The following is a 15,864-nucleotide window of genomic DNA, read 5'->3' as shown; positions in this document are numbered from 1 at the left end:
CAGGGCCACCAACAGAGACTCTATTCAGGTTCTTCTACCATACCCATCACCAGAGTCTATGAACTCCTGTTAGCAAGAGGAATTACAGTGTTTGAGCGTCATCCCTATGAAGTACTGACCATAAACTCCCTGAACATTAAATCCCACCAAATGGGAGTAAATCCATCCTCATCATCGTATCCATTCATTATACTCCACACCTGAACATAGCCATTGTATGAACAACATACCCCATATCTCAATGTCTGTACTTTGACCCGTTAACCTTTTACCCCAAATCGGGAAGACTGCAGATTATGTATTCTGTAGGCCACCCCTTCCTAAACCGAATTTCGCACCCCTTGATAATCTGTACCTTATTCCCTGATAACCAGAAACTTCTATGCTTAAACTCTGTCCCGTTTTCTTTCCACTTCAACATCATCTCAACACAATTATTAAACCTGGTTAAAAGGGAAGGGAAGAAAAACCGGCATTCTGCCTTTCAGCCAGGGGAGACTAATTGGAGCAATGTCACGACTGCTCCCATTTACCCTTTGTACAGGAGCATGAGAGTCACGGACACTAGCCAGCAGAGCTCTGGCGAGGGCTAACCAGGGACCCGAGCAAAGGCAGGGCATTACTGGAGAGCCCCTTACGTGCCTTCGGAGCCGCCCCGCGCGCTGCTATCGACCCTGCTGGGGGCCTGCTGGGCTCGGCGCCGCGCCACAGAGAAGGAGGGCAAGCGGCCTGTGACACGAAGCGGTCACACGCCAGCTCGGACAAGCTCGGTAACAGAGGCCAGGCTCGCCCTGGGCCGTGCAATGGGCTCTGGCGCTGAGGCAGGGCGCGGGTCACACCCGTCAGGGCTGGCGGGGTGGCGGGCCCCGACCCGGGCCCCTGGCGGCTGTGGTGGGCAGGGCGGCAGGCCCGTCGCCTTGGAGACGGAACAGCCCGTTGACGAGCCGCTGCCGCCCTCCCCCGCCTGCAGCGCGGGGTCCGCGCCCGGCTCGGGGCGGGGCCCGGCGCTCGAGGCGGGGGTCGGGGGCGCACGGACTATTTGTTCTCGCGGAGGGCGCGGGCGCTGGCGCTGAGTCGCTGCCATGGAGACGCGTCCGGAGGGGACGGGGGGGGGGGAGCCGGCGGCGCGGTCCGGGCCCTGGGGAGAGGCGGTGGCTCCGGGGGGGAAGGTGAGCTCCGGCACCCCGGGGGGGGGGAGCGCTGTGAGGGCAGGACTAGGGGTCTGGGGAGCAGGGGCCAGCAGGGACGGGGGGCTATGGGGGAGTAGGGTCGAGGGCAGGGTCTCTGGGGCTCTCTGGAGAATAGGGGTTGGGGGGAGGGACTCTGGGGAGTGGGGGGCTGGGGGCCCTCAGGGGAGCTGAATCCAGGGGGTAGGGCCTGGGGAGAACAGGGGTCTCTGGGGGCAGATGCCTGGGGGGTAGAGGCCAGAGCGACATGGACTGGGGGTAGAGATATAGGAGAGATCACTAGAGAGTAGGATCAAGGAGGCAGGGATTGGGGGGACTGAGGGCTCTGGGGGGTAGGGTCCACAGGGCAGGGACTGAGGACTCTGCAGGGGGGCCTCTGGCATCAGGTCCTGGGGGCTCTGGGGAGTACGATGCAGGAGAACAGACTTGGGGGAAGGGTGATGCAGCAGGAGATGAACTGAGTGGACTAGGTGCGGGGGGGGGAGCTGAGGGGGGTTGTGTGGGCCCTCTGCTAGGAAGATGGTGGACTGTGCAGCAGATGAAAGGGGCACCGAAAGGCCCTTCAACAAGTCTTTCCCCCTATTTGCAGGCTCAGCAGTAGCTCGGTGTGACAGCCAGTGTGTGCCCCATGCAGAAGAGCCAAGGATGCAAAGGGGTGCAGAAATTGTTGCCTGGCAAGAAGAGAGGCAAGGCCAGCAGCAAGAAGCTGGCTAAGGGGTTCCTAACCCCTATGCTGTCCTCATCCCCACCACAGGCCACAGGCAAGAAGAAGCCAAAGAAGAAGAAAAAGAAAGCAGACCAGGATGACAGTAACTCCAGGAGCAGCGGGCATGGCAGCAGCCCCTCCACCTCTGAGGAGACAGGTTAGCAAAGCTGTGTTATAGCAATGGGTGCCAGTGGGCACAGCACCTGAGGGATGGGGGCACAGCCTGCAAGAAGTGGATGGGATGCAGGTGTGCATGGTGGAAAGCAGCTGTCACTTCTCAAAGGCCACACTGCTTCTGGCTACGGCCAGGTTGGCTTTTGCATAACATATTGCTAGCTCCAGTGGGCCCAGTGCTCCAGTGCCTTGGACCATCACTCACACCAGCACAGTGAACGGAACATGCTACCAAATGAGAATGGCAGATTTATGCCCTCTTTGCCCGGTGCACATGACCACACAAAGGGTAAGGTAGTGGAGAATCGAGTCTGTCTCCACTCTGCTGTCCCTGCTGTTTGTGAGGGAAGTGCATTATCACCTTTAGAGGTTATGGGTATAGTTACTGACTGTGCTTACTGATCAGCCAGCATACGTACAGATTGCCTGCTATACCCGTGTGTGTATGTTGGAGGGTGTGAGGCTCTGAATCTTGGGGAAACACCCTACACCCCCATGTTCATCCTTATAATATGATTGTGTGGTATCCAACGCAAAGTTTGTCATGTCGGGTGTCTTCGGAAGGCTTATGATGTACTGAGCATTGTTGTTATAGTAATGTTATAGGTTGTAATTTCATGTATATAGTTATGAGGCTGAAAATGTGTCCTCATGGCTTAAAACAAGCCCAGGCAAAACTCTCCAGGAACAGAGAGGCAGTTCACACCTCATCATGGCATGTAAGGGACAAACCCAGCCTAGCCTCACAGGAACAAAGGACACTGGCCTAGGAAACAACAAACGACCTGTTGGACTCTTGAGTGCGTAACCCCGCTTCCCTTGGTCAGTTTGGGACTACGATGAGGTAATGCTCACCTGACCCTGAAGGGAGGGGGCAAAGCCAAGAGGGAAGAAAGAATATGATAAAAGGGAGACGTTTGCCATGCTCTTCCTCCTCCATCTACAAACATCACCACCAAGCGCTGAAGCACTGATCAAAGTGGAAAGCCTGGCTGAAGAGCAACCAGCCAGCCTGTGCTGAGAAACATCTAAGTTTGTAAGGGCACTGAAAGTGTTAAGATCTGCTTAGAATGCATTCTGCTTTTATTTCATTTGACCAAATCTGACTTCTTGTACTTTAACTTATAATCACTGAAAATCTCTCTTTGTAGTTAATAAATGTGTTTGTTTATTCTACCTGAAAGAGTGCGTTTGGTTTGAAGCATGTCAGAAACTCCCCTTGGGATAACAAGCCTGGTACATATCAATTTCTTTGTTAAATTGATGAACTCATATAAGTTTGCAGAGTCCAGCAGACATAACTGGACACTGCAAGACGGAGATTCCTAGAGTTGTGTCTGGGACCGGAGATATTGGCTAGTGTCATTCAGTTGCACAATCCAAGCAGTTTATGTGCCAGAGGCTGTCCGTGAACAGCCCAGGAGTGGGGGTTCTCACAGCAGAGTAGGGTAACGCTGGCTCCCAGAGTCGAGGATTGGAGTGACCCAGCAGATCATCAGTCCAGATAACACCACTTTTGGTGCATACTTTTTGGAATGGGTAGCTATAAATATAGAAGCACACACAGTCTTGAGCTGAGATTGGCTCTATTTACGTACCTGTTCATAATGTAGAAAACTACTATTATACTGGGATAATTAGACATCCTTTTTCACTACAGTGCAATCATAGGAAAAAAAGAAGAGATTGGTTACTGTAGATCCCAGGAAATAAATCTGGGCTTTTGGTGAGAAGGAATCTTGTGCATTTTAGAACCTCCACCTAGAATTATAGCCTGTTAGTACTTCTTGCTGTAGCCTTTGCTTTTGTTTTTTTAAACAAATGGTTTATTGGAAGGTTTCAGAGTAGCAGCCGTGTTAGCCTGTATTCGCAAAAAGAAAAGGAGTACTTGTGGCACCTTAGAGACTAACCAATTTATTTGAGCTCAAATCAATTTGTTAGTCTCTAAGGTGCCACGAGTCCTCCTTTTCTTTTTGGTTTATTGGCAGTACATGTAGCTCCCTCATGTGGACTGTAGGAGGCATAGGACATCTGTCTGAGAGCAGGTAGTTTCACAAAACTGTAGCAAGATTTGAGATAGCTGGATATATTTTAGATTTTCTTTCACAGAGCTGAACTGCAGTTGGTTGAATGTTCAACATTTAATTGATGCAAGTCAAAATCTATCTGACCTCTAACAAACAGTATTTGGCTTGCTGGTACAGCAACAGAGTGGGGGTTAATTTCAAAACTTCTTAACTGGGGAGGTTTTCTTCAATCATGTAAAGAAACAGAACTATTCAGTTCAGTACAATTGTAGAACGCCTGTTAAAATTATGTCAGGCATCTTATTAAAATAACATTACTCACACTATTAAAACATCAGGGATTTAAAAAAAATCTGACTGTTTTGTGAAGTTAAACTTTAGAAGGGAGCAGGATTAATTTATTACAATGACAAAAGTTAGTTAGTATAACCATTGGTGGAAGCTGAGACCTAAATGGAGCAAGACTTTAAAAAATAGCTCCAGCACAGATTGCAAGAGAAATTTTTCTCAGTGGTATCATTTCACTAGCTCTTTAACTGGAGAGACAAATTAAAACTGAAATTAATCCTAGTTGTAGCAGGTAACAAACTCTCAATCTGATTTTTTGAGGGAGGATTTATGAAAACTTTCTCTCGTTTAGGACTGTAAACTTTTTGGCACAGGGACCATCTCATTTCCCTGGTTGGCAGAGCATTAAAAGCCTGAGGTGGTGTTCAAATAATGGCCAGAATTTCTCATTTCAATTTCTGCCATTCTTTTAACTCAAATGTTTAACATTCACATTGGAAAAAATACAACACTAAAGTGCACACAACTACTTTACAAAAGCGCAATAGTCATACTGGTCCAATGGACATGATGCTTGTATCAAAGTGTTATGAGTACGTATTCCTAAGTACATTTATATGAGTACAGTTGTTCTATAAATGGCATCAGTCATTGAGCTAAATACATATTTCCCCTCAACAATGAGCTTTTATGTGATAGATATTTTGTTAACAAATCTGGTTTCTTGACAGTGAGTCTGTGCTATGTTTAATTATTTTTTTATCTGTAACTTTCTCATTACCATGTGAACAGTAAAGCCAGAGGTGACAGTGATGCCATATAAGCTCTCTGCTAATAATATTTATCATTGCAACAGATAAACATCACAGCAAAAGCAAGAAGCATCAGACCCTCTCTGCTCAGTTACTTGAAATACTAAGTCTCAGGAACGATCATGACCCAGCACAAGGTGCTGTAAAGGGGATTCACATTGATGCAGAAATTAATAAGCTTTTATTATCAGCTTCCACTACTTCAGGCTCTACCCAAACAGAGCAGGACATTTCTGATCAGATCAATGAGAGCCTTCGATGGGATGGGATTCTTGAAGATCCTGCTGCTGAGGAAGAAAGACTGCGTATCTATAAACTGAACAGAAGGAAACGCTATAGGTTATATGTCCAGCAACAGCTACCCGCAGAGCCACGTCTGACTCTCAAGCATTTCCCATTACTTCAAAACAAAGATCCATACACAAATAGTGGTCAGACAGCATGTCAAAAGGATCGCTCCAGTCCTTATTTTCAGGAAAATAAAGATGAAGAGGTCATGAATGCTGAGCTAGCTACAAAAGTGTCTGAACTGCAACCAGCAGCATTACCAAATATTTCTCAGGAAGTTGTGTAAACCAGTATTGTTCTCTATTTTATATCTGTATTTAAAACAGTAATGGCAACAAAACCATTACTTTTAAACTTTGTATATACCTTTGTTCACGGCCACGTTGTTAGTGGGATTAATTCCCCCTACTAACAGGGTATTCTGTTTACTTCTGCCAGACCTTTTATAAAACACTACATAGAAAGTGGACAATAAAACAATTATTTTGATGGTTTTATTAAAGGTTCTCTACATCCTACTACTCTGCCCTCAAGTACCCTCTTACTGCTTATATGTTATTCATAAATAGTAGTGTCCTACTGGATTATCTCATTGCTTTTCAAACATGAATGCATTAAGCCTCACAGTACCTCAGTGAAGTGGGCAGGTGTTAGCCCATGTTGCAGATGGGGAAACTGAGGCAGTAAGTAGCTAAGTGATTTGATACTGTGCGTAGAGGGTAAGCGACATGCAGATAGGCTTACCTAAGGTCACATACAGTGCAGAATCAGGATTAAAATCCAGGTCTCAGTGCCTGGTTTGCTCTCTAACTGCTAGACAATACTACTTTCTTCTGTTACAAAAACGTATTGTATTGTTCCGTGAACTTGGAGATTTAAATCAGAAACAAAGTGTACTAAATTGAAAAGTGCCCTTTTCTCAAGTGACAGGATTGTCCTTGTCAGTATCGTGATTGCTGCAGCAACGTGCATCAGTGACAAAAATGAACTAAAAAAAAATTAGTCTTTCACTTAATAGGTTTCCCTGCCCAATCCATCAGCCTCTCAGATGCCCTTGCTTTTCATCACACACAGTAATGTCTTTCATACAAACTCCCTCAGAATACTTTTACAATATTAGAATATTTTAAAATAGCCAAGGGCAGACAAAAGGAGATGTTCTGGGGAAAAAAAGACCAAGCATCTGAAAGGAGAGAGACAAGAAGTTCTCGTAACTTCCCTCCACCTGCTCAGAAATATGTTCCTTTGATTTTAAAACACTTCTTAAACCCTGTTTGTATGCATTGGTCTTTTCTAACAACTATTGTCTTATATGCATAGGACTCCTCTGTTTTCTGTAATATTTTATCACTGAATGATCTTCTAATCCTATTGCCTTTAATTGGCTGCATGCCACTGGCACTTTTGCAATGGCAGGTTGGTTCTTTATAAATATATTCTGTTTCAAGACTAGATTCCAACGTCATTATTTGAAAACCAAGTGCTTTTGCAAAGGGGTGGACAAATGAGCAGCAAAAAAAGTAAACAAAAAACTCTATTAGGAATTAAAGAATTGGTATTTTGTTGCATCAATTCCTACCCTTCTATTGATATTAAAAATAAAATCCATAAGCCTGGAAATTCAGAAGCATTTAACAAGACAGTAGGCATCCAGACACATAAGTTCTCTGACAAGAACAGCTTGTCACAAATCAAAAAAAAATTTTTTAATATATAATAAATTCTAGTAACTTTTTATATACCGTGCCCATCACTGTGGCATCTGAGCACCTGAACTCTCCCCCCCACTTTTAAATCCACAATCAAAAGAGAGTTTTGTCTGTTTAAATACTCAGTTCATTTGAAAACAACAACTGCTTTGTTTGCAGTATGTGCCAAAATACATATCAGAAACCAGAACTAGCTCATTAGGAATAAAATGGTACCAGATGTGAAATACATGCCGTGGAGAGGATTTCCAATGGTCTTAAAAGCACTTCAAGTGTCTTACTAAACTCATGAAGCCATAGCATTTGTATTATATTTTTATAGGGAATTTTATACTTGATATGGCTTATTAGAGAATGTAGCAACAATCAAGTCTGATAAAAGAAAAAGAAGATCTAAGATCAGTTGAATATATTAAGTCTTTAGTTCTCAGTGAATCATGTAATAAATGATATCTAACTCTTCCACATAGTACTTACCCACTAATTTCAGTAATAACTCCCAGCCAGCCAGAGTTAACGCAGTAGAGATGAACCAGCCATTTGTGACTCTAGTTTGCATTCAAGACCAAACAACCACCAATAAGGCTTGAATTAAAAAGAGACTTCCCTACAATTATGGTTTTCATATAATTTATTACTAGTTAAATGAGAAAAAGCAAATTGAAACTTTGTTTTTTTGGGGGAGGAATCATGTCACAGAGAGCAGAACATATTGGATCTTGCACAGTGAGAACCAAGGTGTTGCTATATAGTAACCTGAATTTTTTAAAAAGCATCTTCTATCAGTTACCATCTTTTTAAAGAGGAACATCAATAAATCTGTGTTTTTAAAGCATGTGTTGTGTCCTAGACCATAGTGTAAGAGTTATTTCTAATTTAACTTGGAACAGGTCATGGTTACAATTTTAAAATAAAACTTCTCTCCAAAATCTTGTAATGAACTCAGGGGAAAAGTGATAGTGGAGTAAACCAGGCATCCATTCTAGTGCAGTATCGTGTCTCCTACAGTGGCAGGAGGAAAGTACAAACTAGCAATAATGGAATAACCTGTCCAACAGAGAAGTTATGTTTGAAACCCCTACACACAGAGGGTGGCTTATGCCCTGTCGTAAGTGCACTTCTGGCAAACGTTAAGGAATGGTCTTAGTGGGAATGTAATGAGCATTTCTTAAATAGTACAGACTAGATTCAATGCATTGGTACTACGCTATGCTACTCATGTTGGTAGTTCTGGCCCTGATTCACATCCCAGGCAGTTCCAATAGTTTCAGTGGGGTCAAAGGTCTTGTCAGAATTCCAGGACCCATAGTCTCTTATGGGGATGGCTATTTAAACTCAGCATTCCAAGTCTCCCTTGGAAATGTTTTAGCACATCTGGGTTTGTGGGCAGGAAACAAAGAAACTACTGATTCAAGGGAATAAACAGGTACAAAAAAACCCAACAAATCCCCTCTTCCATTACACTTTCAGTCTCTTGAATCATTTCAGCTCACACTAGTACCACATTGCAGAATATACCTCTACACAGGCCATTTGTAACACCTGCCGGATCTATTTTACTGCAGCCCCAATAATAATCTCCAGCTAGAACACATTCTACATTCCTCACTCTCCACTGATGACATTTTCCCTTGTCCCTATGCCCTGCATAAGTCCCCTTTTGAGAGGTGGTCTTGGGCTGTTGCTCTATAGGGGATGAATTTTGTCCCATGTGAGTTTGGGGAGATATATATAAAAAAAGACAAGAGCCAGCTTCTATGGAACATCCACAATACCGGTACTACACCAACAAAGAGTATAAGCCACATCTTCAAAAGCACCCACTTTCCATGCTGCTCTCCTCTCTTTCAACAAAGAAACAAAAATTCTGGAGATTTAGAAAGCCACATGTTCTGGTTGGTCAAAGTGCATGATAGACAAAGACAATGTTAAGGTGCAGGTTATTCTGAAGTGATTATTCTCACCACCTCTCTCCTGCCCACTCCCCAACCCCCAGTGATCTCCAGTTGAAATGCACTCTGATTTGTTACTGCAGGGCTACTCAGGAAGCTCCGGGTATCGAAGACCTCCCTTGCCCCAGTGGAATCATCAACACCATCAGATCGAAAACTTAGACAGAATAATGATCTTTGTGAAGTCCAACAGGGAAAGCACAGACATAGCTGTGGATCTAGCCAGTTGACAGTTTTGCATTCCCTTTGTTGCAATGCCTTCCTTGGCAAGTCACTCCCACATACCCCTAGGTGATGCTGCTGGATTCCCAGGTTTCTGCTTCCACCTTATGACTTCCACCCTGTGGATTTCCTAACATTTTTCCACTGTTGCAGCTCCCCTTGAGTGAGAAACAGTGCCAGCATTACATAGTGGTTTGAAACTAGCGGATGTCTACACTTGGATTTCCAAAATTAATTACCCCTCAGAGATAATTTTCTGCGTAATAGTCGTTACAGTACAGTGCCTGCAAATTCTAGTATCTGCTGCACTGACAAATAGTTGCACAAGTTTGAGGCTGGGTTAACTAACTGAAAAGTATACAAGATCTTCTGTAAGATTAGGGGAGCCTGAAGAAAGATAACCCAGTTCCTTCTATGCCTACCCAAATGCAATTTAACTCTTGCTCTAATCAAACCTCCTCCCCCCCCCCCCGCCTTAAAGGAACATCTTTAAAAACAGGCATGAATGAGATTAAAAAACATCTGTTTAAATACAAAATTCTGGATTTCCCATCAGCTAGCCTATGCCAAAGGATGTCAGCACTTTCTGCTTTATCAAGGTCCTGTGACCAAAGCTGACATTAATTATGGCTCTCTGTTTACAAGTCGCTGAATTATCTGCTAAATTTTCTGCAGCAAGAGAATTGTCATTGGTTTTACACATCAGCATGAAGAATCTTACATTTTTCCACTGTCCCAGACTCTCCCTTATCTGTGAAAGAGCAATTAACTTTTCCTCTTTGGAAACATTTCCCTTATTTTCACCTTAATACTGCAATGTGGGAGCAGGGAAGGAAATCAGCAGCTCTAAAGGAGGATAAACTGATATCTCGAAAAGCTAAATTCCCATAGAAAATTAAATGCAGGCCATTTTGAATTTATGAGCTAGGACAGAGGTAGCGACAGGTAAGTTTCCCTTAGAGTGACTGGGCAATTAGGGTTTTTTTTACCCACTTTAGCTAGTGGAGAGTTAGTACAGTACAGTAGAAAGGGACTAGGATGGATCATAGCAAGAGAGGCAGATGTCAGTCAGCAGCCATCCAGGAGGTAATCGTTCCCAGGGTATTCTGCAGACTCCAGCTCTATGCTGGACAAGAACCGCCGCATGGACTTCCTGCAGTTGTAATCCAGAGTGGTGGTGTACACAGTTTTGGTGTGTTTTGGGTAGACAATGGTGGTGCTGGTGAAACGCAGAGGCTTGTTCCGAGGCTCAAAGTGGACCTCGACTTTGTAACTGCGCCAGGTGCAATCAGGGATGCAGACGACCGTTTGGCTGCACGAGGAAACACCTAACCCCACCGGCATATAGACATCATCGATGAAGTGCTTGTCTGAGTCATACTTCACTGAGGAGGTGTACCTGAAACACAGAAGAGAGACCCTAGTGTGAATCTCACTTTGCTCCAGCAGCCAGTGCTCACTGGGAGATGTAGCTAGCCAAAGACACTACGGGAGGCAGGGTGATCTCCTAGCTAGGGCACTGAACTAGAACTCGATGGGTTCCATTCCCAGCTCTGCAATATGACCTCAGGCTAGCCACTTCCTCTCTCCGGGCCTCAGTTTCCTCATCTGTAAAATGGGGCTGACAATCCTGATCTCCTTTGTCACGTGCTTTGAGATCCATGGATGAAAAGTGCCGGATAAACACTAGGATTCCTAGTCCAAAGGCTTTTTTTATTTAAAATATACACATCCTCCCATTGATATCTATTTCCATTTAGGGGAAGAAGAAAACCACCTTCTGTTTGTAGCACACCTGGCGTTTTCATTATTTGTCCAAGCACAATCTCTAGGCAGGATCTCCTTTTCTATTGGAATTTCCAGAAATGCCATCAGTGTAACCATCTTCTTAGCCTGGTGGGGCCTAGACAACCATTTTCAGACTCTGGCAGCACAGCCAGGCACCTAGATCCATATTTAGACTCCCTGTGGCCTGATTTTCATAATTGTCGACCCCTTGGAGCTTCCATGGAAGCAGATGCTGTTTTCTGTATTCTTATCCATCACGGGTCTTGTGGGAGTTCTTTATCCTTCCACATCCTTGGGGTCATCAGCCAAGGCAAATGCAATTATACCCACTTGTTTCCATGAGAAAACCCACCATGGACTCGACTGGCAGAAAATAATACAGCTAGTGTATTGAGCATTTCTGATGTGAAAATTAATATCAGGAATGTCTGGGTTTGTCATATGAGATGGGACTTGAAGACTGTGTGTACCGAAAAAGATTTTCCCCCTCTGCTACACACCAGGCCTGATCCTGCATGGTACCAAGCATCAATTCCAACCTCAGGATTGGGTCCTTTGTCAACACTAGTGAAAATTTTTTAAATCCTCTATCAGCATGCTGTTTGAGCGATACAATTGTTCTACTTATGCCTATAGAAAGGGAAACTTTGTTCCTTTTTACTGCAAAATTATGTCCAAAGGAACAATTCACATGCTATGAACTAAGGCAGTGTATTAAGAAAATTCCACATCTCAAAATATTAGTTTTTCCCTCCAGTTCACAGGATTACCTCTTGCTGATAAGTTAGAACCTTCTGCTATAAAACCATCAGCTTAAGAAAGTGGAATTCCTTTCTGCTAATAAAACAACCCTTTAGAAAGCTACTCCCTTTGAAGATCTTTGCTCCTGATTACCTTTCAAGTGATTAAACAGAACCCAAGATTTAGCAGCTGTACAATGAACTAAGAAGCATAATAAAGAGACACGGGAAGCCTTCCCTTGAAAATTCTTCTAGGAGGTGGTTAAAGGAAACAGAACATTCCTTTGCAAAGGGCTGGTTGAAGGCAGAAGTGGAGGAATGTACTGGCTGGGTGGAACTGAGCTTGAATCTCGGGCACAAATTGATAAATGCTATTGCTCCTTTGCACAGTACCTCTGTTAAACCTTTACTGCTTCCTATGCCCCTGAGAAGGGGAAGTTTAAACACTAACTGATTGTAACACTGTATTTACCTTATTTCCTTTGGTGGCAGAGGGTCAAACTCAACTCCTTCGCCAAAGGATAAAGGGCATAACCTCGCAGGGCAGCTGGAGAGCAGAGGGTTGGGGGAGAACACAGCATTCTGCAAAAGTGCAAAGAGAGCGCCTTTAATATAGCAATTCGGTACAATCCCAAGAGGGGATGTTTATTTAGTCACCCCCTAAGTCAAGGACAAGGTTAACATTACCCAAAACAGACATATCTGTAAATGACTGACAGTTCCATGGGCTTCCATGGAGACCCACGGATTTACACAATAGGTTTGCCTGGTACTTCTGGGGCATTCATACAGAGAAGGTCCTTCCCCACTATGAGGGGCTGGAGTCAGTACATCCTCCATGGATAGTATGGTGTCACTGCTTCGGGGATTTATGTTTGGGTTTTTTTTATCATTAATATTTTGAAAAGTGTATATGAAACCTCTCAGCACTGGATTCATCCATCAATTCTGTACATAAATTGCAACAGAAACCTTCATGGGTTATTAAATTGCATGAACTTCTGAAGAGCCTTCCCAGCTTCCTATTTCCCAAGCTCAGCTGCATCCAGTATGTACTTGCACTTCAAGAAAGGGGGAACTCTTTCTAGCTTGGGGTTTCTCAGGAATGAAATGAAGAAGTCGCACGTCTGGTCCCTTAAGGGACCATATGAACTGTGAGACGCTTTCCCTTCTGCCAAGGCCCCCCAGCTGGGAAGGAGGAGCACGGTCACATGCTGAGGCGAGCACAGCACCTCTAAGCAGGCGAATTCTGCTTTTCTTTAACACAGCTTTGGAAATGCTCCTTTAAGACCCCTGGACGTTACGAGAATCTTATTGTTTGATCTTTGGCATGTCTAAGCTGTTCTCCCTTTTCCCATCTTAACAAATACATCTTTGATCTAGGTAAGCCAGTGAGGTATCCGTTGTCTACAATAAAAGGCCTGATTTTCAGAGGTACTGAGCACCCCAAACTCCAAGGGAAATTAGTGAGATGCGGGTACTCAGCACCTTTGAAAAAAAATCAGCCCCCAGAATTCAGCCCCCAGAGCCCAGGCTGGTATTCTAAGGGCACTATCCTGCTGATGCCACTTTGCGGCTTTCACTCCGGCAAGACCCGAGCGTGTGACAGACCTTTAAAAAGGCCTGGTGGAAAACAACTCCAGACAGTCTGAGTGCAAGAGTGACAGGCCGTATGGAATTCCTGTCACAGGCAGAAAGCTGGGAGGTTTTGTAAATGAATAACTCAGTTTCATGATTCTACAGTTCTGCCACCCGCCACTGTTACTGATGTCTGTACTTCCATCATGCCAAGAGTGTGCTGGGCACTTTGTGGGTACAGCCCCTGCACAGATAAATTAAACAGTAACGCAGCAGCAGTTCTGAGTGAAGGGGAGGGGAAGTCAGGTCAGTTGTTTTCGACCGCTCTCTTGTCCAGGTGCATTCTTCCAGGTGAAAATCTGTACCAGTTCTAACTGTAACGCTGATGCGACTGGGTTTTTAAATGTATGCTCAAGGCTTGGATGGATGCCGTCTTGTGTGATTTGAGACGAAAATCTAAATAAAAACAATCTACAGCCAGCTAAACAACCCAGCCTTTCCTTTACAATTTATTCATGGCAGACACCTGCCCCCTGGCTTAGGGAGACGTTACCAAAAAATGCGCAAACCGTTCTGCGGAGAGGCGCTGACTTGTCAGCAAAGGGATCACGCTTTCCAGCAGCTGCTGCGCCGCCAGCCAGAGGGGAGAGAACTGGCCGAGGGCATCTCTGCACACCACAAGCAGACGAGACACAAGAGGATTTGTGAGCTCGGCTGTGATTCTGTCTACTCTGCCGAGCAGGAGAGCCAAAGAATTGCATCGCTCCGCAGGTAGGACCCGCATCTTTGCGGAGAGGGGACAGGCGGAGGGGGGAAGGGGTGCGCACAGGGATCCCCAGAGCCAGCCACTTTTTGTGCTGCCCCCACCCACGTTCGGTCACACCGGGAGGTGCAGCCACTGCGAAGGGTGAAGCAGGGACGAGCCCTGCTGGGGATGCACGATCATCCGGAAGGGAAACTTCCACAGCCCGAACCTAGCACCCCCAGCACAACCCCGGCGCCCCTCGGCGACCCCCACCAAAGATGCCTGCCCGGGCAGCCCCGAGTCCCGCTGCCCTGTGCACGCAGCCATGCGCCCCCTGGCAGCCCCGGGTCCCTGCGCCGTGCGCGTACCCATGCGCCCCCTGGCAGCCACCCCCAACTCAGTGCACGCCCAGCGCCCCGAGCGGCACTGCCCCGGACCGTGCAATACTCACCGGCGGCGCCTGGCCCGCGGCGTCCGGCTCGGGCAGCCCGGGGGCCGCAGCGCGCTCGGGGCCGGCGGCCAGCAGCCAGTGGCTGGGGCTGGGCGGCAGGCCGGAGTCGGGGCTGTCCAGCACCCGCTCGCCGCGCCGCTTCCTGTCCAGCGGCTCGGGCCCCTCGGGCAGCGCCAGCGTCCCCACCATGGCCCGGCCCGGCAGCACTGGCCACGCTCCCGGGCCGCCGGCTCCTGGGCAGCAGGGCCCGCCCCCGGGCGCGGGGATTGGAGCGGGCGGGGCCCGGGAGTCCCACCCCTCCGCCCCGTCCCGCTGTAAGGAGGGGGCCGCCCGGGGCCGGGGCACCAGCCTGGGAAGGGGGCGGGGGACCCTGCCCCTCTGAAATCCCCAGACGCCGCACGCAGGCTCCAGAGCACGCCAGCACTGGGGCAGGGGGGTTCTCACCCAGCCCTGAGGTTCTGGTTGTTTCGGTCCTACAGCGAGAGCCTGCTTCGTCTCTGCTTTACGTGGCTCCGGTGACAAAATGCCAGTTATTGATGGGGCCCTATTATGGGCTAAACAGCGCTCTCCCTTCCCTAGCGCCTTGCAGGTAAGGTTCTCAGAGCAGGTCACAAACCTACTTTAAGCCTCACAACAGCAGGGAAGTGGCATTACCACCCTTTCACAGGTAGGGAAACAAAGGCACGGACGGCAGAGTCACTTGCCCTAGGTTACCCAGCAGACCAGTGGTCGAGACTCACACGTACTGCTCTGTAGCACCCAGCTCGCCTCTGTCCCACTCCAGCTGAGCTAAGACACCACTCTGGTCTGTGACTCTCAGATTGTTATATGTTATTAAATTTGCAAGGAATTCTGCTTGACTGGACTTTAGGAATAAGGGGTGAAACCCTGGCCCCACCGAAGTCAATGGCAAAGCTCCCAGTGACTTCAACGGAGCCAGAATTTCACCCAGAGCATCTCCACCCACCAGTCACTGGGTCAGTGCTTCTAGAGGGCTGAGCTGAGAGAGACAGCAAATCCGTACAATAGTGGAAGTGGAGATCCTGTGCTGATGCAGCTGCCCATCAGTACCACTCCATGAGTCTGTCCTGGCTTTTGTTATGAAGACGAGTAAGATCTAGTGCTGTTCCTGTCTACACAAGCCAGGCAGCCATCAGGGTCACAGCCTTGCCCGTCCTTCCAGAGCTTGACACTAAC

General features: G+C 46.6%; 2 protein-coding genes across 3 annotated transcripts; one reads left to right on the top strand and one right to left on the bottom strand.

The window, feature by feature from the left end:
- Window positions 1–547: 547 nt before the first annotated feature.
- LIAT1 (ligand of ATE1) lies at window positions 548–6,529 on the top strand. 2 transcript variants are annotated; one of them, XM_073315601.1, is made up of 3 exons: window positions 548–770; window positions 1,777–2,050; window positions 5,239–6,529. In XM_073315601.1, the coding sequence occupies exons 2-3, from the start codon at window positions 1,816–1,818 to the stop codon at window positions 5,766–5,768; spliced, it is 765 nt and encodes a 254-aa protein (XP_073171702.1). In that variant the 5' UTR covers window positions 548–770; window positions 1,777–1,815; the 3' UTR covers window positions 5,769–6,529. The 2 variants fall into 2 exon arrangements, with proteins under 2 accessions (XP_073171702.1, XP_073171703.1); XM_073315602.2 differs by lacking the exon at window positions 548–770 and adding an exon at window positions 781–1,169.
- Window positions 6,530–7,804: 1,275 nt separating this feature from the next.
- Window positions 7,805–14,918, bottom strand: RFLNB (refilin B). Its single transcript, XM_073315603.1, has 3 exons — window positions 14,668–14,918; window positions 12,366–12,475; window positions 7,805–10,764 (listed from the first exon to the last, which is right to left on the bottom strand). Exons 1-3 carry the CDS (start codon window positions 14,854–14,856, stop codon window positions 10,434–10,436), a joined length of 630 nt encoding a protein of 209 aa, XP_073171704.1. The 5' UTR covers window positions 14,857–14,918; the 3' UTR covers window positions 7,805–10,433.
- Window positions 14,919–15,864: the final 946 nt, after the last annotated feature.

Source organism: Lepidochelys kempii, chromosome 17, assembly GCF_965140285.1.
Source record: "Lepidochelys kempii isolate rLepKem1 chromosome 17, rLepKem1.hap1, whole genome shotgun sequence".
Classification (NCBI taxonomy): domain Eukaryota; kingdom Metazoa; phylum Chordata; order Testudines; family Cheloniidae; genus Lepidochelys; species Lepidochelys kempii.
Note: the sequence above shows the minus strand (reverse complement) of the source record. Positions and strands in the feature narration are given on the sequence as shown.